The 20,726-nt window shown below is 40.5% G+C and overlaps 1 protein-coding gene across 5 annotated transcripts in view; it reads right to left on the bottom strand.

The window, feature by feature from the left end:
- NKAIN2 (sodium/potassium transporting ATPase interacting 2) overlaps positions 1–20,726 on the bottom strand; it is a gene marked incomplete at its 3' end in the record, with an annotated part of 634,996 nt that overhangs the window by 309,451 nt on the left and 304,819 nt on the right. For all 5 annotated transcript variants that reach the window (XM_081942718.1, XM_081942719.1, XM_081942721.1 and 2 more), the window contains exon 2: positions 11,735–11,872. In XM_081942718.1, coding sequence (XP_081798844.1) covers positions 11,735–11,872 — 138 coding nt within the window. The remainder of the gene's footprint in view (positions 1–11,734; positions 11,873–20,726) is intronic.

The following is a 20,726-nucleotide window of genomic DNA, read 5'->3' as shown; positions in this document are numbered from 1 at the left end:
GGCGTAGCACAACCCTGTCAGGGTGAAATATGCATAGATAGTGTCTCACTGACAGGGCTGACGATGTTATGGCTACTAGAAATAAAGTTTTTAAAGACAATAATTTCAAAGACGTGGATCGTAAAGGTTCAAATGGCTGTGAGGTGAGAGTCTCTAGAACAGTGGTTCTCAACCTTCCCAATTTCGCGACCCTTTAATACAGTTCCTCATGTTGTGGTGACCCCCAACCATAGGAACCAGTGTCTCAGTTCCTAAGACCATCGAAAATATGTGTTTTCCGATGGTCTTAGGCCAGGGGTCTACAATCATAAACACTCAAAGAGCCACTTGGGCCCGTTTCCCAGAGAAAATAAAACACCGGGAGCCACAAAGTCTGAGTGGGCAACTCGATGTTACACACTCCCACCAAGTCACTTGACTTCTCCTTAGCCACGGCTTCCCAGGTTTTGTGGCTGTTTTTTTTCTATGGGAAATACAAACACACATACACACATTCTACCTCTCCCCTTTTCTCTTTCTCCCTCTCCCATCTCTCTTTCTCCCTCTCTATCTCCCTCTCCCTCCCTCCCTAATCTCTTTATCTGTCTCTCCCTCTCCTCCCTCTCCCTCATTCTCCCTCTATTGGACTTGTCCTGATTTTGGGGTCCCTGTTTGGGAGGCAAAGACTGTTGCTGAAGACAGGGGAAAGAGAATCCCCCACCTGCCCCTCAAAAAGGGCACCTCCTATAGAAAGGGATAGGGCGGTTGTCCTGCTTTTTATATATCGAGGAGGGCACCTTACGTTTATCCTTGGATTCAGTAAGGTACGGATCAAAGGGGGCTCTGAAAAGGTGAGAGCCCGCAAATGGGGAAGCTGCCAGGAGCATTTGGTGTGGACGTCAGCTTGCCATGGTTTAAGCCATAGCAGCCTCCTCGCTGTGATAGAGGATGCCATTGCCTTGGATGCAAAGCAGGCTGCGTTCAGAGAAGCATCCGCAGCGTATTAGATAGCAGCCCTGATTTTATTCAGATCCCGATGGTATCTGGTATCTGTGGTAGCAATTCTTTCCTGGAGCTGCTGGATCCACACTTGGGCTGCCCTGGAGAAAAAGGAGGTGGCTGTAGAAGTCCGCACAGCCCAGGCAACTGCCTGATAGCCCTTAACTAATGTCTGTTCCTTGGCCTTGAGGACCTCTTCAGGAACTCCAGAAACTACCATAGGCGAGGACAAGGCTGCAACTGGAACATCAACTGGAGGTGTCGCTAGGAACTTGGAGAGATCAGGAGCGATGTTGTAGAGGCGCTTGTCCAAGTTGGTGGGAAGAGGACCTGCTCCTGGAGATTCCCACTGCCGCTGCACCACATTCATGAAATGTTTTGGAGCTGGAATGACCTTTTCTCCACCGTTGGTTCAGAGAAGAGGGTGTTGGGATGTTCTGCAGATGTTGTGTCAGGAGTCAGAGCCTGAGGGGAAGAAGTCAGGTTAGCTGCCTTTTTGGCTTTAAGCAGAAGTGATTTAAAGCAATTGGGTTTAAATGAACAGCAAATGCCGGAACATCTGGGGTGATGCCCTCATCATCCGATAGGTCCGAGTCTCTGAGGGTATCCTGTTCCCCAAAAATTGAAGCCTGACTTGCTGAGGTGGAAGGAGGAGGATGTCTTGACCTCTTGGAGGACTTGTGTCTGCGCCTGCTAGATGACCTAGAAGAAGGCCTCTGTTGAAAGCCCACAACGCCTTGTTTAGTTGCCTCAGAGATGATTGAGGCCATGTCAGGAGGGACTGCAGCTGAGGCCTGTGGGCCCGTGCCTTGGAGGGAATGAAGAGGACCCGATGGAGCAGAAATGCCCTGTTCAAATGAGTCATCCCTGTTCAGGGGTGCATCAAAAAAATTCCCTCTCATATCAGGCTGCAGAGAAGAGGAAGAGAACTCCCCTTCAGAATCAGAAGACATCTCACCCAAAGAGGGGCAAGCATTAATAGGAGGCAGCTCTGGAAGATCTGGTGCAACAATTGTGGGAGGGGAGATAGATCTGGCCCCTTGAGCAGCCTGCCTTTGGGCCCTTTCAAATTCTTTGTCTAGGGCTCTCTGTCTCCTTTCCTCAGCCCTCAGCGAAGCTTTTGAAATTTTGACAGCTTTGCCCATATCTCCATTATCCTTACCATTATCCTTTTACGGCTGGTTCTGACCCCAGAAGGCCTGCCTCCTCTACGTCCCTTTGACGGATAGGGCCAGAAAGGGCATTGGAATCCCCAGATGAAGCCATGAGGTAAATGGAAGGGGCCACTAAGAACAAGGTTCCAGCAATAAAATGGAACAATCTCACCACAGCAGAGTTCAAGGTAGCCGAAGGAAGCCTCTCTGTAGTTCTGCTGAGCTTCGGTGAGGCTGATGGCCACAAAATGGCATCCACCACTCTCCTTGCTTCAAACAAGCTGTTAGACGCATCAAAATGGCCACCGTGGCTTTTCATGGCTTCAACGGCACCCTTTGAAGTCGGATTCTTCAGCTGCAGCTGAGAAGAGCCGAAAGGAGGCAAAGCGGTCTCCCTGGGCAGCCTCTGAGCCGCAGCTCGTGAGCTTGGTAGTCAGTGTGGCTCGAAATGTGACTCCCTGGGTGCCTGAGTCTGTGGAGCCATGGGGAGTTAGCAGCCAGGCCGGAGGCCCAGAGGCCAATTTTCAAATCTCGTGCTCAATCCGATGGTATGGAGAGCAGGAGAAAAAGGTATTTTTTTTTGGAAAAAGCTATTAAAAGTACCTTTATTGAAAAAATCCTACATTTAGTAAGGAGAGATCAATATCACAACTATTCATGTTGGACTGTGTTAAATAATTAAGCTCCCCGTTAGAAGAGCGAGTATGTAGAGAAGCGTAATGAGAGTGATATGGAATAACATGCACAAACCAGCATACAGAGACACTGAATAATATAAAACATAGTAGTTTACTATGTAGAAATATAGAGGTATTCAGAATCCAGTTAACAGTCCAAGTCATACACGGTTCAGTAATTCAGTTTTTTTTTTTATTTATTTATTTATTTATTTATTTATTTATTTATTTATTTATTTATTTATTTATTTATTTATTTATTTATTTATTATTTATTTGATTTCTAGACCGCCCCCTCTCCCAAAAAGGGACTCGGGGCTGTGTACAGTCAATGCAGATAAAAATACAATCATAAAACAATTAAATACATTTGGATGGAGGAGATAGGCTGTACAAGAAATAAATATATTCTAAAACCCTAAAAACATCCCCAATTAAAAACCCAAACCCAATTAAAATAAATCCCCGGGAGGTAAAACTAAGAAAGTGCCAGGCCAGCTGATTGAAATAGGTGAGTCTTTAACTTTTGATGGAAGGAACGGAGGTCGGTGGTGGTTCGAATGTCGGGGGGGAGGTCATTCCAGAGGGTTGGGCCCATCACAGAGAAGGACCTACTCCTAGGTGTCGCCCGCTGACACTGCCTAGCGGACGGCACCAGGAGGAGTCCCTCCCTGTGTGAGCGAATAGGTCGCAGGGACGTGTGTGGTAGGATGCGATCCTGCAGATATCTAGGTCCTATGCCATGGAGCGCTTTAAAGATAGTGATCAATACCTTGAAACGCACCCGAAAGGCCACAGGTAGCCAGTGCAGTTCGCGCAGGAGCGGTGTTACGTGGAAGTAACGTGTACTCCCCATGATAACCCGCGCGGCTGCGTTCTGAACTAGCTGCAGTCTCCGGATGCGTCCCAAGGGAAGCCCCATGTAGAGGGCATTGCAGTAGTCCAGGCGAGACGTCACCAGCGCATGAGTGACCGTGCGCAGGGCACTCCGGTCCAGTAGGGGGTGCAATTGGCGCACCAGGCGAACCTGGTGGAACGCCCCCCTTGCCACAGCTGCCACATGGTCCTCCAGTGACAGCTGGGCATCAAGGAGGACGCCCAAATTGCGCGCCCGCTCCACAGGGGACAGTTGTTCGCCCCCTATCGCCAGCGATGGTGTCAGCTGGCTGAACCGAGGTGCCGGTACCCATAGCCACTCGGTCTTGGAGGGGTTGAGTTTGAGTCTGTTGTCCCCCATCCAGACCCCGACGGCTTCCAAACACCGGGACATCACTTCGACAGCCTCGTTGGGGTGGTTTGGGGTTGAAATGTACAGCTGAGTGTCATCAGCGTACAGGTGGTACTCAACCCCAAAGCCACGGATGATCTCACCCAGTGGCTTCACATATGCGTTGAACAGGAGAGGCGAGAGGACCGACCCCTGCGGCACCCCACAAGTGAGTGGCCTCAGGGACGACCTCTGCCCCCCTGTCAACACACATTGCTTCCGGTCGGAGAGGTAGGAGCCGAACCACCGCAGAACGGTGCCTCCGACTCCCATCCCCTCCAACCGGCGCAATAGGATACCATGGTCAATGGTATCAAAAGCCGCCGAGAGGTCTAATAGGACCAGGATAGAGGAACAACCCCTATCTCTGGCCCTCCAGAGATCATCAACCAACGCGACCAAGGCTGTCTCAGTGCTGTGCCCGGGTCGGAAGCCGGACTGGCGTGGGTCTAGATAGTCGGATTCGTCCAGGTGTCGTGGAAACTGCTGCGCCACCACATTCTCAACAACCTTCGCCAAGAAGGGGAGGTTGGAGACTGGACGGTAATTAGCTAGCTCCATTGGGTCGAGCGAAGGTCTCTTGAGCAAGGGTCTCACCACCGCCTCTTTCAAGGCGGTTGGTAAGTAACCCTCACCCAATGAGGCGTTCACCAGGCCCAGAAGCCAGCCTCGTGTCACCTCCCAGGCTGCCAGTACCAGCCAGGAGGGGCACGGGTCCATTGAACATGTGGTGGGTCGTAGCTGTCCATGCAACCTGTCCTAATCCTCGGGGGCAACAGAGTCAAACTCCTCCCAGAATGGTCTCTCAAGACTCGCTGTTGACAGCTCGTCTGGTCCACTGACGGAGGTCCATCCGCTCCGGATCTGATCGATTTTGTCCTGAAGATATTCCCCAAACTCCTCTGCTCTTCTCTGTAAGGGTGTCTCTCGCGTCCCCTGCGATAAAAGGGAGCGGGTCACCCAAAACAGGGCGGCAGGGCGGTTATCCGCGGACGCAATAAGGGCAGCACAATGTCTGCGCTTGGCCGCTCTTATTGCCACAAGGTAAGTCCGCAAATAGGCTCTTACCTGTGTTCGGTCAGATTCGGAGCGTGAGGACCTCCACCTGCTCTCTAGACGTCTCCTGTGGCGCTTCATCACCCTTAGCTCCTCAGTGAACCAAGGAGCCCGGGTGGGTCGATGCCGCAGGAGAGGTCGCAAAGGCGCAACCCGGTGCAAGGCCCCAGTCGTCGCCCTATTCCAGGCAGTCACTAGGTCCTCGGAGCGGGAGCGGGACAAGGCGACAGGTATTGGCCCAAGCTCCGTCTGGAATCTATCCGATTCCATCAGGTGCCTGGGGCGGTACCAGCTTGTAGAGTCTGGTTCCGCCTCCTCGCGGTGGGGGATAGCGCCAGGGAAGTCCAGCCGGAGGGATGAGTGGTCTGACCATGACAGGGGCGTGATGACTAAGTCCCCTATTCCCAGATCACTCGTCCACTGTTCAGATACAAAAATGAGGTCCAGTGTGTGGCCCCCTTCGTGAGTGGGGCCCTGCACTAATTGGGTCAGGTCCATGGCCGTCATGGAAGCCATGAACTCCCGAGCCACCTCAGAAGCCGCTGCCATTGACGGCAAGTTGAAGTCCCCCATGACCAAAAGTCTGGGAGTCTCAACTGCCGTCGCTGAGATTAGCTCGAGGAGCTCGGGCAGGGCTGCTGATGCATAGCGAGGAGCCAAGTATACAATCAGCAAGCCCCACTGCCTCCCTGGGCCCCAGTTCACACCAAGGGACTCACACCCGGGTATCTGAGGGACAGTGAACTCACTCGGCTCTAAACATTCCCGCATAACCACCGCCACCCCACCACCCTTACCCAGGGCCCGGGGCTGATGGAATGCCCGGAAGCCTGGTGGGCACATTTCCACGAGGGGTAAACCACCCTCGTGGCCCAACCAGGTCTCCGTTATCCCTGCAAGGTCTAGCTCCCCCTCTGAGATCAACTCATTAATGAGGGGGGCCTTGTTGGTAACAGACCTTGCGTTGCAAAGCATCAGCCGCAGGCCCTGGCTCTGTAGCACCTGTCCACCTAGACTGCAGGGGTTGGTACAAGCGACCGGGCGTAGCCAGCAGCCAGGGTCTCCCAACCGACCTTGGGATCTCATCCTGTCCTTGCATCCCCTCCTCCCCACGACCGTTGTGATAGGACAACCCTCTGCTCTAGTGACCTTTATATTCCCCCCCTCCACCGCATCCCCGTCCTTCCTGGACTCACCTGTCTGTCCGGCACTGGCTCTCCTCCCGGTCTGATTAGCCCTCCCCCCCACCCTGGAACCCCCTAAAAAAGATAAAAAACATTTTACTAAAAATCCCCTTAGCTTCCGGTTCCTGCACCTCTCGGGGTCCACGAACCCGTCCTCGAGGCGGGCCCTTGAAAAAGCCAAGGGCCAAACCTGCGAGAGAGGGGCCTCCCGCAGGCGGAGCAAGTCTAACCTCGAATAAGTTATTATCAACAAAATTCCAGTAGGGGTTAAGGTGCTGTAGATGGTAAAAATAAGTCAGTATGGGGGGGAGGTAAAAGGCATTAGTCCCATAAGTCAATGTCAATGTGGGGGGTAAGAGGCATTGTCCTGGATAATTCTTCAGTAATGAGTGGGGGGGGGGAAGCAGATGTCTAGATGATAAGATTAGACGGATGTGGCGATGATGGTAAAAACGGTAGAAAAATGGGTGATAGCCCCAGCTGTAAAGTTGGTGATAACCCTCCATGATCTTAGGTGGTCCTAGGTGGGGATAAGCTCAGGAGCAGAGATTCAGGGTCCTTGGTGGGTGAGGGTGGGGGCAGTCTTGGCTCCAGATAACCATACTCCCAGGCAGCCTTCCAACCTCTCCATGGTCATAGGCCCAGTCCATGGCCCTAGGCCAGATCTTCCAGAGGCCTCAGATGATCCAGGCCCCCTCAACCACCATAACCACCATCCTCTCCCACTCTGTCCTGGCTCCCACCTGAAGGGTCCAGTAGTCCAGGCTCTCACCCAGTGCTCACCCAGCGTTCCTATGTTCCAGGCGTTGGTCTTCCGGCGTCTTCCCAACAGCGCCGGCCTCCAGGAGTCACCAGGAGCCACCAGAGGATGATAAGAAGCCTCAGCGAAAAGCCTCGGCAAGGTCCTTGGCAGAGGCATTTTACGAGCAGATCTTCTTTCAGCCTTTCCTAATCGGCTGTCTCGCCTCTCTGCCGGCCGCTCTGTCACTCCGCTTGTCTCCTCTGCCGGCGCGCACGCCAAACGCTGAACGCTGTTGCGTCACCACCATTCCTCTCCTGCTCGCACTCCCCAGCCTCTTCCTGCCTTACGTCGATCTTCTGTGACCTCCCCTCGATCACCGCGACCACCCTGGCGGACCAAAATACGTCCGAAACCAGCCTGGGTGGTCTATGAGTCCGACTCTCGGCCCTCCGGTGGAACGAGGGCCGGGAACAGCACCCATTGCCCCGTTGGAGCTCTATAGCGTCTCCCGGAGCTCAAGAGGCGACCGCCATTGCCGGAAGCTCCTCCTCCTCCTCTATTTTGAGTTATCAAAATAGTCAGTCTAACACACAAAGTATAGCTAAACAGTAGCAAACCACAATACCTCAGTATACACCGATCAGCTTCTAACAAAACAGAGAGCTAACAGCCATTCTGGCTCCCTCTTATAGCTGCTTGAGGTAACAAACCAATTACATCTCTTAATCATTTAAAGTAACAGTAAAGTAATCATAGCTTATATACATTGCCAAGCCAAGCCTAAGGTTACATCCCTAACAGACTGAGTCTAGAACTGGGAAGAGCCACCCGTGCATGATGACATCACAGGTTGTAGACCCAGTCCAATTGGTTACTGGACAGAGCAAACCCAGTCTGGCTGCCGTCTCCACTGACATAGGAGAATGGGCAATTCTTTCCCTTTCATTTTCATTCATTTTTGCATTTTCCAACCTAGTTGTACATTCATTTCATTCATTTCTGTTCATTTATGAATTCATTTATGAATTCAGTCCCAATACCTTGCAAAAAAAGAAAAGAAAACCTGATTGGAAATTGATAACATATTAATCATTGAGAGAACTTTCTAATCTGTACATGTTTCATAAATATTAGTTTTCTTTAATATTATTCCTATCATGTACATTTCTTCAAACATACTCATTTTGTACATATTTTTTCAAAAGATGCTTTTTTAGTGTTGTACATTTTCTGATTTTTTTTGCAAATCTATTCTGGTTCTAGCATAGTTTGGGAAAGGGGAATTTGTTGAGTTTTTATAACCATTCAAACCAAAACATGTTTCCATTTGTCGACCTTGAATAAATATGAAAGATAGAGATAGGATTGTTGCTTTACTGTTTTTTTTTAAAATAGGATCTGTAGGACCAGCCTGCAAATAAATTGTTCTTCTCTCAAAGTAACTATTGTAGAGTCAAGAATTTATAAAATAATTTGAGCATTTCAAAGCACAGGACTATATTCAACATTATATGAATACTCCTTGTATTTACAAAAATTTTCACAGATCTCCTTCTTTTCTGTCTGTGGAAATAGAAATTATTCTGGGAAATTTTCTAAATCTCTGGATATGAAGGGTGATAATGGGAGTATGAATATCCTATTCTACTGGAAGGGCAAATTTGCAATCAAATCGTTCATATATTGCAGAATTAGGAAGAAAATAGTTCATGTTCTCTAGTAGAATGGCTGTTCTAGTAGAACAATGTTTCCAAATTGCTTTACCAGAAAAATGTGCCAGAGATAGATATGAAGCATAAGTAATTTGTAAAAAAAATGGCTCTGTGCTCCTTTTTCTAGTGCTCCTTTTTACCTAGAGACATAATGACATTGCATTAAGCAGCTTCAACTCCATGCCAAACATGTTGATGTTTATCATCCACAAAATGTATACACAAACGAGCTCTGAAGATCTGACATAATTAACATGTATACATCAGGAATGGAAGTTGCTATATCATTCCTCTGACATGTTAATTTTAATCCATAAGAGCATCAGGCTGGCATCTATATTATTCCCAGCAGTGAACAGAGAGACTCAGAACATCCAAGAATCATTATATGAAATTAGGGGAGTAGATTTGCTGCATGGATCTTCCTATCAGGATATTTGGCAAAATATAAAAAACAAGCTCTTGTAGACTTGAGAATTACTTCTTTATCCTTGTGTGACAATGCTTGTAATCTGTGAATCACCCAGATAGTTCACTGACCTGTGCTTTATCCTGTATAAAGGCTATATATTTAGAACAGAAGGAGATTGCTTGTAAACATGTCACAGAATTCCTGTTTTGTTTGACCTATTCTAACAGAAGGAAGGGAAAGACGAATCTGCATGCATGTTAGGAGCTTTTTTACTATAATTTGGAGGAAAACCGTGAATTATGTTTTATAATGTCAATAATTCAGAATGATTCTATCAAGAAATAATGAGTTGGAGAGAGCTTCAGAGATGAACTTCAACAAAGAGAATGCTAAGTATAAGAAGCATACAGTACATGACTCTTGCAGACATAAAGCAAAGGAGTAGACACTTGGCTTGTTTGTCAAATTGATGTATGTGGAACAAAAAATCTATAGTATTGGCAGAGATGTCGGTGGTAAAGCTACATAAATTCTTCTAGGATACTACAAATTACACAGTATAGTTAAAGGAACTGGCTTGGAAAAATACTTAGTGTGATAGAATATTCTAATGTATCATTTTATTATAAACATAGCTTTTAAGACAATATTTAAATCAAAGCACTGTGATAGGGAATCCTGAGGAAGGAACTATTGCAATTAGCTGAGTTTAGTGAGACTATACTCAGAACCAAATGGAAATTTTATTTCTACCAAAACTTCAAACTGCTTTGTTGTAATGAAATATATTTTGCTCCTTAGAAGCAACACCGACTAAGCATAAAGGAATATCCACAAGAAACATAATATTCAAAAAGTGTCTTCCATGACATTCCAAACCATATCAGCCATTATCAAAAGATGTGTTGGACACTGATTATATTTTTGACTACAGAAGGTTCAGAAATACAGTGGTGCAAAAAGTAATGGTCACTGTTTATTGTAGCCATATTTCACCACTGCTATGAGAGCTGCATTGGCTGCCAGTTGGGTTCCAGATACAGTTCAAGGTGCTGGTTCTTACCTCTAAAGCCCTTCATGAGCTGGTTATATGTGGACCATCTTTCTCTCATTGTTTTTGCCCATCCAGTGTGTTTGGACAGAATGGGTGCATTCCAGTTATCTTTTATTACATGTAGCCATCTTTTAGGATTTGGAAAGAACACCTTCTCTGTTGCAACCTCCACACTCTGGGACATCATTTCTCCAGAAATGTGGATGCTGCCCTCTTTCTTGTGATTCTAATAAGTTCTTACAATCTGCTTTTAGTCCCAGATTCAGAGTTGATGTGTTTGGGAAGGTCTTTGCCATTCTTTGTTTTCAACAAAGGAGAATATTTGTAGTTTAGGGTTGAAATGAGATGCTCTCTGAGCTTGGTTGTTTTCTTGCAGACATTTCATTACCCCATTTTTGTTTTGTTTTTAATGGTAGTTTTTAGCCGAGGATGCCTTGTTTTGTTTTATCAATGTTTTTAACTAATTTACTATTATATTTTGTAAGACAGTCAGAATCTTCGGGAGTGGGCAGCTGAAATAACTTTAATAAATAAATGAAGTCCTCTTGCCTTCTGAGCACTCAAGTAGCAGTTATCCATTTCAAAAATTGGAAGTATATAACTACAGCTACATTATTATGAAGGTCTATATTCATACAATAACCCTGAATCATCAAAGTTGCTGATAGAGTCAAAATAGCAGTTGCTAAATTCTAGTGGATGAACTTAATCTGCTGTTATTATTGATCCTTATGGATAACATTTTTCAGCATTTGTTGAAAAGCTAAATAAACCATCCAATCCAGTAGGCCAAGCCATAAAAGAATAAAGTCTGACACTGTAATCTATGGAAATGTCATTTCTGTTGGCCAGACATCTTGTATTATTTTTTAAAACCATTTTTATTGCATTCCTTTTTACTTTCATCCTTCTTTGAATACAACTCTGATTCCTATTTGAGTTCAACTCTGAATTAGATTTGCCACTATTGTGAATAGTTTTAAGCTTACAGTTATATGCATGTTGTCTTAAGTGTTCCATTGGACTGGATCTAAGTATTTTTTTCCCTCTCTCTGCCACTTAACCCATTCTGGCCTTCAAAATTTATTATGAGCAGCTAACTGCAAGATTGCATAGCTCTTTGTGGATTTTCTGTTTAGTTCTTTTAGAAAAACAGTACAAGAAAGAGTCAGATTGGAGAAAGAGAGAGGGAGGGAGGGAGAGAGATAGAAATCGCCCATTTCACTCACAAAGCATAAATAGCTTAACTTTTCAGATATTAAAATACCCCAGTACTTATACATGACATTATGTAAATCTTGGTAACATACTTTTTTAAAAAAAAAATCCAGTGATCTCTTAACAATTTGCTGTATTTTCTGGATATAGTTAATCTGTCTTGATCACAAAGATTATATGTACAGATGCCTCCTAATCTATACAGATTGTCTTAACATCTCTTAATTCTTATTTCATATAGCAAGTACATTCTTAAGCATACAAAGTTAATGATACTTACGCCTGTTATGTAGCGAGGTCTATACTGGATAGTTCCAAATAGGCCAAGTATAACTATAATAATGTGTACAAAATTTGCCAGGATTGGTGCCCACTGATAACCAAGGAAATCAAATATCTGTCTCTCCAGCACACAGACCTAGGATTAAACAACAACAGTGATTTGATTAGAATACCTGAGGAAAAAAAGAGAAAGAAAAGAGAGAGGGAAAAAACAGTGTTTTGAAAAATAGTTTCTCCTTCTTCAGTACCACCATTAGAAACTTGTCATATTGCTTGATGAGGCAAAAAAGGCAAAGAAAAGCAGATTTTCACTATGATTCACTTTTTTTGTCTTACTAAAAATGTACACTTTTAGAGTAACAGTCCATTGAAATCTATTTAGATAAAATATTCACATGGGCAGTTTTAGCAAGATGCAAATCCCCATTCAATGAGACGCTGCAGCTGAAGGCAGTGAAGCATGAACAACTTCATCATTTACCATTAATAGGATTTCCATGTCTAGAATGGGTGGCTTGTTTGCAAGTCCAATACAGATCAAAATGTGAGCGCATACATGTGCATATATGGCAAAGGAGATGTGAATCGAGTTTTGGATATATGAAATCAAGATTGATCCAGGTTTGCAAGGCAAGTGATTGCACTGCAAAATTATGATTTATGATTTATTTACTAATTATTTTATATGCTGCTAGTTTCATTACCCAGAATAACTCTGGATGGCTTACAATAGCATGACAGCATTAAAAGGGTTAAAATTAACAACAATCAAATATAGGATTTATTTATGGTATGGACCTGAATATTTTGTAGAGTCCTGAAAGAGATTTTGGGAACTAGATACATTTCATAAATTATATTCTGCCTTATTGAAACCATCTGAAAATCTATTGAAAAACTCAGTTTATTTCTAAGACTTTTCTCCTACCTTGATAAAAAATTGAGAGGGGGGGAGGGAAACAGAGAGACAGACAGAGACTCATTAGACACATACCATCACTTAAGAACAAAGATGGATCATTCAGATAATTGTCTTTCAAAATATGTCAAGCTTTTGGAAACGTATAGAACTTGTTTCTCTCAGGATTGCCAAAAATAGAAGGTACACTAATTGTAGTTGTTCTCGTTGTGTAAAGTGGAAGTCCATTTTAGCAAATGTCAAAACCCATGTACTGTAATTTTCAGCACTATGGAATGGCTTCATATGAGCTAAATGCATCACTGCTTTACACTTCTGATCCAAGATGTAAGGATAACAGCCTCAGATGAAACGATATGACAACTGTTTTAGCACCATCACCATTCACAGACTAAGCATACTTGGTTCCAGTGAGTTGACAGAAAAAGCTAAAGAATGATAGAACTGCAATAACAGTATCAAAGTAGCCTCCCCTCTTCTGCTGCTTCCCATAGAAGGAGTTTCTCCTTAATGCTGCAAATATATATATATATATATATATATATATATATGTATGTATGTATGTATGTGTGTGTGTATATATATATATATATATATATATATATATATATATATATATATATATATATATATATATATATATATATATATATATATATATATATATATATATGCGCAAAGGTACCAGCTTGAAGATGATGAGTATGACCACGTTGAAATGTCATCAAGATACTGTCAATCTTACACGGGAAAAGACCCGAATACGCCATATACACATACATATACACATATGTTTTGTCAAATGTGTGTGTGTGTACATATATGTGCATACACATACACATATGTAAATTTGAACTAATGTCATTTTAATATGTCAAGGATGACATAATTCTTTATTTCAATTAAATACTACATTATGATTTCAAGGAAATTTGGATTTTTTTCTCAATTTTGCTCACAAACTGTGTAATACGATTAATCTAATTTTAGAATTAGGTCACCACACTTATAGAAACAGAACAATCACTCAATCTAATTTACCTGTCTAATATCAGTTTTCACATCCATATTCCCACTCCATCATACAGTCTATATAACATTTATTGAAAATAACTTAGGGTCTCAGCTAACTAAACCACAGCATCCGCACACAAAAATACTTTCACATCCTCAATGCCTCTAATATCATCACAAGCATTCTTCATGCATTTATTCAAATTTATTAAGAAAATTTCACTGCATAACTTGGAAACTATTTCTGAACTTACCCATAAATCCATTCATTAATTTTACTAGTGCCTTTTCATCTATCTTGAAAAGTGGTACCAAAAGCAAGGGAAAGCAAAACATTTGCTTGTAACCCTTGGGTACCCATTACCATTAGCCAAGGACTACACATGGTTTAGGCATTGCCTGTTGTTGTTGTTGTAAATCAAAATGGGAAAAAACCAGTAGTAGCACATAACAGATTTATCTATTTTTTTTCCAAGCTGACTTTAAGATTTAGACATAGGGAACAAAGAAATTCGACTTTTGTTATGTAACAAAAATGATATTTCATCCTTAAAGATCTTTAACATTACATCAAGTACAAACAACATCAGTATACATCCTAAGATATACTGTGGTAATACCAATGCATATCTTGTAATAATTATAAAAATGGCACCAACAAGCAGTAAAACATTTTTTATTTGAACTGATTCAGACTATATATATATATATATATATATATATATATATATATATATATATATATATATATATATATATATATATATATATATATATATATATATATATATATATATATATATATATATATATATATATATATATATATATATATATATATATATATATATATATATATATATATATATATATATATATATATATATATATATATATATATATATATATAGTGCACTGGTTTATTTTAATTGTTTACCTGAATAAACTAAGTGAGCAATTGATCAGGGATTTTGACGCTCTTGAGGAATAATCACATTAATCCCGAAGGAATATAGAGAAGCTCTTCAATATGATTATTTATGTACTTTATTCCAGACCCAACAAAATATGCACATGGTGTACCATTTTAAATGGCATGCATATACCGGTAAATGCTTTGCATCATTTTGCTATATGCAAACAGCAGCTTGATAAGGAATAAGGTCCTCAAGAGGGTTTAACTAGCTGTGTCCTTGAAATCCTTTATAAATTAAAATAAAATCAGTAAACAAAATTAATTATTCAGGTGAGATACTTTATCTCAGAGACGAATATTAGCTTTTAAATAAACAAAAGTGCATGCATAACGTAAGCACCTTATTCAACTGCTCCACTGCCATGTTTGAGTTGAAAAAACATACAGAGTATTTCCACTTTTTTTTTTACATTTTAAGAAGAACCAACTTTCTCTCTTCCGCATTTTCTTTGAACTTTGCTTCCGCTCTGAATTTACAGGCAAGCAACACATCCAATAATTCCATTTTTTGTCAACTAATTATATCACATTAGGCATATTATTAACAGTTTAAAAGACTTTCCATATTTTAGGAAGCACATCAGGAAGCGCTTTAGCTAATCTTTGTCATAGGGCAAACAACTTGGAATGCTCAGCTGCCAGGAGGGAGCCTAAGGAAACAAAAATGATGGGCAAAGACAGTTTGAACAGACAAGTTACTCAAAAAATTTGAACTTTAGAAAAAAGGATATTTCCTCCCAAAGAGATCTCAGCATTTTTAGACACCAAGAGAGGGATTGTAAAAGAGAGAAAAAAGCTAGAGATAGACTAACCAGTATATCACAGATATACTAATTGAATACACACACACACACACACACACACACACACACAAGAAAGCAGTGAAGAAACACATCATGATTTACTAAAAGCATTTTGCAAAAAATGCTGGGGAAAAAAACCTTCTAATTAGCAAAATACATTGCCAACCTTATAACTTTAAAAAGTACATGGAGTTGCCCTTTTTATATGGTAACAGTTGCTGGGACGCTTTTAGTTACTTATTGGAAATCACACATAATTCTTTTGAAAAATGAAATTGTGGGAGTGTTTTTAATGTAAAAAATAACTTTTGTGCTAATTTGATAATTCATCACTTTTAGACTTATTGCTACATTAATATTACTTCCAAAGTGTTTATTTCATTTTATGCAGTTTGTAAATTTCTATTCCTTTTTTGCTTTTATCTTTTTTTGGCTTTTTCGGAGGGGAAGGAGGCTTATCAAAATATATATCTCAATAAGTACAAATTAAAAAATAAAGAGAAAAATTATCAATTCACATTAGCACTAATACCATATGTACACTAATTTTTGAAACACTTCCATGTTTTGGTAATTTTTATTTGATAGGTTTACTTCATGAACTAATTCTGGTATTTTAATCTGATGTTTTACTTTATGCCTTTGAATGCTTTTATTGCTGTAGAAAGAACTGTAGTGATTTTTTTCTCTTTGTTACTAAATTTACAATATACTATGGAAAACAAGAGTTTGGAACAGGAGAGTAGTGTCACAGGCCACAGTGAAAGAAATATGTTGAAACAGAATTCTAGAAAAAAACTTGTCCAAAAGTAGTACAACCTTATTTCATCTAATAGAAGCTTGATGTTTATGCATGTTAAAAATCATTTTCAATCTTCAGTTTTGAAATGCTCTAGCAAATTGAAATATTGCAGGAGCTTTCAAAAAATGAACTGCAACAATGAAATATATTGTTGGACAAAAAAAACAACCCTATAGACTATTGCATAGAGACAGGTAAAGGTACTTTTTACCTTATGAAAGGAGGGACCAAGCTGGCAATGGCTTAAATCAGGGTGGGTCCTTGGCTAATGACTAGTGAGGTTCAATTAATGATGGCAACAGGGACAGACATCACTAAGCTTTGTGGCCATGTGATACTGCATTTTACAACCACATCACTTAGCAATGGGAATTCCAATTCGAATTGCCATCAGTACTCAACGATTGCTTGGACTTTACCCTCTAGACCAGGGGTGTCAAACTGGCGGCCCATGGTCTAGATGCGTCAAGTACAGGCCACGCCCTCCCCAGCTCTGCAGATGAGGAAAAGTTGCGAAACACCATGTGACCGCAACATGCTCTAGACTATTAATATAAATTATATTATATATTGTAAACTATAATAATTTTCAATATTTATAGTGTTGAAATTAATACAGAGAATATAATGTAAGGATTATAACAAACTGATCATATAATCTGGCAGTTAAGTTTGGTTGGCTCCATCAGAAACCTACTGTGCTCCTGGAAATACGACAATGCCATTTTTCTTAAAAAGGAAAAGAACTGTAAAAGAACATCTTGGCAAGAACTACAAAATTAATGCCACATAGATAATTTACTATTGCCCGAGGACCAGCTACGTATTATTTTTAGGAGGCCCCTGACTAGTTTTCTGACCAGGTGTTATTTAAAAAAAAACTGGACTGTAGCCTTGAGCAATCCAACTTTGAACACCAAAATTTTCAGAAATATGCCCACAAGCAAAATAGCTATTCTAAGAAGATATTCCAGCCAAATCAGAACTCAAGGAGAATTTATAATCAGACTATATAAAGCCATACCACTGGACAAGAAGGCATATGTGCGAAGAGGAACAAATATGAATATTCACCAGAATAAGACAGACAAGTGAAAATGTTGCCAAGAATGTTTTAACACTCTTTTTTAGTTCCCAGTGTCAATGGAAACAACTGACACTAATCAGATGCCAAGAACTGTTAACTGGAGAGTATTGGATATGAAGCCTCAGTAATATTTTCTAACAGTCCAAAATAATCCATAGGCAAGAGAAACCTTGGTTTATTTTTTCAACAAAATGCCTGGAAGCTGCATTCTGGAACCAGCAGGATTACTAGGAAATGGGATTTGGGCAAGAGGGATTCAGTTCTGCAGTTCTTAGTGGCAGAAAATTATACCAGGGTCATTTTAACTCAAGCCAGTAAGCCACTACTTGTTTTCAAAAAAGAAACAAGAAAAATAATTATTAGCCACCTGACAAGATATCCTTTTTGATCTCTGCATATCCCTCAAAAATTCTGATTATGCCCTATTTTTCAATCAAATCATCTTGGAAACTGAAGGAGGGGGGTATTGGCTTTCATACAATAGAATCAAGATATTAGACTCCTTTTTAAAATACAGTCACAGGATCAAAAATGTGCTTGAATTTGAATTTTAGTACTATTCCTTGGCAGGAGGAATTTCTGGCTTGAAAACATCCCAAAATGTGTTGATAAAGTCCACTACTAAAAGTGGATTATAATATATACATTTTTTGGCAGACGTTGCTTTCCCGTAAAAATTGCAATTGAACCAAGAATTCTCTTTTATGGTCCCAACGGATTATATCCAGCTTATCTCTCAGCCTCCTTCTGCTTCTTGGTGGCTCTTTTGGCTACCTGGGAGAGGTTGTTATTAAATACAGAATTGTGTAGTAATTCAATGTTCACTCGTATATGTATGTCTCTGCAGTTTATGGCTCATGGGATAGCATAAGTGATGGCTCTGGCCCCTATGCCATTGTTTCTGGTCTTGTTTTTTTAATCTCCAGAGTAGAGTAAAAGGGCAATGTAGAATCCTTAAAGCCTCAGGTTTTAGCAATCTCTGTCATAGGAAATGGTTGCTAAGAACTTGGAGCCCTGTTTAATTTTAACTGCATATTTCATGTATTCAGTGCAGGGAGAAAGGCACCTTGCATATGCTGAAGATGCTTTTAATTTTTTTCTGATGGCAAGCGACATTGTCTCTGGGCTTCATCTGTTTAGTAGGAACACTGACAGATTCAAGTATAATTTATACTAACGGTAGCCCAACATTGTTATGAAAATAAAGCTTCAACCAAGCAATAGGGACAAGCAAGATATTGGGTTTATGATGCCTTACAGATGTACTGTCAAGGCCCTTTAAACTATATAAAGCAATGCAGATCAATTCAGGATGAGTTGCACAAAGGATCCGGTTAGTGAATAAAACCAAAATAAGAAGTAAAATAGATGTGTTAAACCCCAAGAGACTTAACACACTTTTTGTGCCAAAACAAATAAATTCCAAATCCTACAGGAAGAATTTAAAATATTCCAGTTCCATTCCTTTCAGTGAGATACACATCTATTTAGACAAATGCTAGACTGAACGGTACAACATGCTAGGGATCAATTAATTGATTGATTAATTAATTAATTAATATTCAGTTGAAAGACACCTCAAAGATGCCTCCCCATTTTACCTCTTGTTTATGGTGTTTTAAGAGAGGCATGGGCCCCTCCTGCCAGATTTTAATGACTTCTGAATGCAGTTGCCATATTAATTTACAAGTACATGATTTTGAAGCCATACAACTAAGTGTTACATTCTTGCCTAACAAACAGGTACAATGAATATCACTGAATATACAACCAGCGTAAACTAAATGCTAACTAACTCATGCTGATATTCAGCAACAAGATTTAGGAACATCCTCTTTCAAAGATCTTGAAAAAAACTGATCACTTAGATTGTATTCAATATGTTAGATCTTCAATGTTATTTAGTGGTAAGTTTCATGCAACAGGGTTTTTATGCACAACATCGTCACTGAGATGTAAATAACTATTTGCATCTGCACTAAATTTAATAGCCTGCATATTAACAGCTGCAATAATAATCCAAAGGATATATTTATTGGAAAATTGTTGAATTCTGTACATCCTAGAAGTGAGAGATAAATAGGTCAAGCTATTAAAAAATAAACATATTTATATCAAAATACAACTTTATTTTTATTAATTTATATGAGCTAACTTACTCTTATTGGTAATTTATGCATTAAGTTTGCTACCATTTACAGAGTTACGAATTATAAACACTATCATAAAAAGCCTGCAGGTTTTCCATTCCATTGAAAATGTATGTGTTTATTCACTACATCATCCAGAAGTGACCCACCAAAAGCTAATGCTAAAAAAAACATGTCATGTTTTTATACTCCAGTTAAAAAACTTCTATATATGCAGTTTCAATAGTAAAAGTTCAGGCAGCAAATTGCATGACACAAGTATTGAGCAATGGATGTATCTGTGTAAATCAGCCCGTTTCTTTTAATGAAATGTAGAAACCTCTCTGTAGTTAAAATTCTCTGTAAATGTTTTTTTTAATGACTATTGACTACAAAACAACTCTTTCCTTTATAAAATTTTTACACAGACAGATACACACAGAGAGAGTTCTTTGAATTATAATACATGTAAGAATTCTCTGGTTTTTTAAAAAAATTACATTGCAAAAATAAACAATTCATTAATGTCAGAATGAAATTTTAGACTGATATATTCCTCCTCGGAGAGAAATATTTATTTACAGACTGCACTAATTACAAGTACAGACAGTCCTTGTAGTTTTCAGAGGAAGAAGAAATTTCCTGCTTTTTAGTTACTTGGCACCAAATCCGAACATTCAAATTGTTGCTGTTTTTTTGTCTCTATAAAGCTCATCTTGCTTAAGAGAAGTCTAACATAACATTGATTGGAGCCACAGTTGGGAATAGCAGAATTTAAAACATGCTGTCTGCATTTCAACTTCAAAGATTACTGTGCTGCTATATAAAAAATATTTGTAATGTTAAGAGATTTGTATTGTTGGGCTTTTTTAAAATTCTTTTTTTGCTGCTCAACTTGTTACAAGCACTTCTAGAGTGCTAATATGCAGAAACAGATTTCATGGCATTAACAAGGCATTTTAGCATAGTAACCATAAATGTCACCATTACTTCCTAATTTACAGTACTGCGTTAATATTATAGAGTTACTATATCAACATCAGGGGTTACATTGGATTGTAGATATGATCCAACATTACAATTGGCTTTGGTGTTTTACATTTTTACTGTACAACACATTGAAAGCTCTACATTATGTGAGATGCTTACTTGCTTATACATCCGCATCAGAAGTAGGTTGCTGCCGACATTACTGCCGGTTCAGAGCACGTGAAATTGTGAGTGTGTGAGCTCCAGATGCACGCTCCACGCATATGCACA

This window comes from Natrix helvetica (assembly GCF_964273705.1).
Source record: "Natrix helvetica genome assembly, chromosome: 2".
NCBI lineage: Eukaryota > Metazoa > Chordata > Lepidosauria > Squamata > Natricidae > Natrix > Natrix helvetica.
Note: the sequence above shows the minus strand (reverse complement) of the source record. Positions and strands in the feature narration are given on the sequence as shown.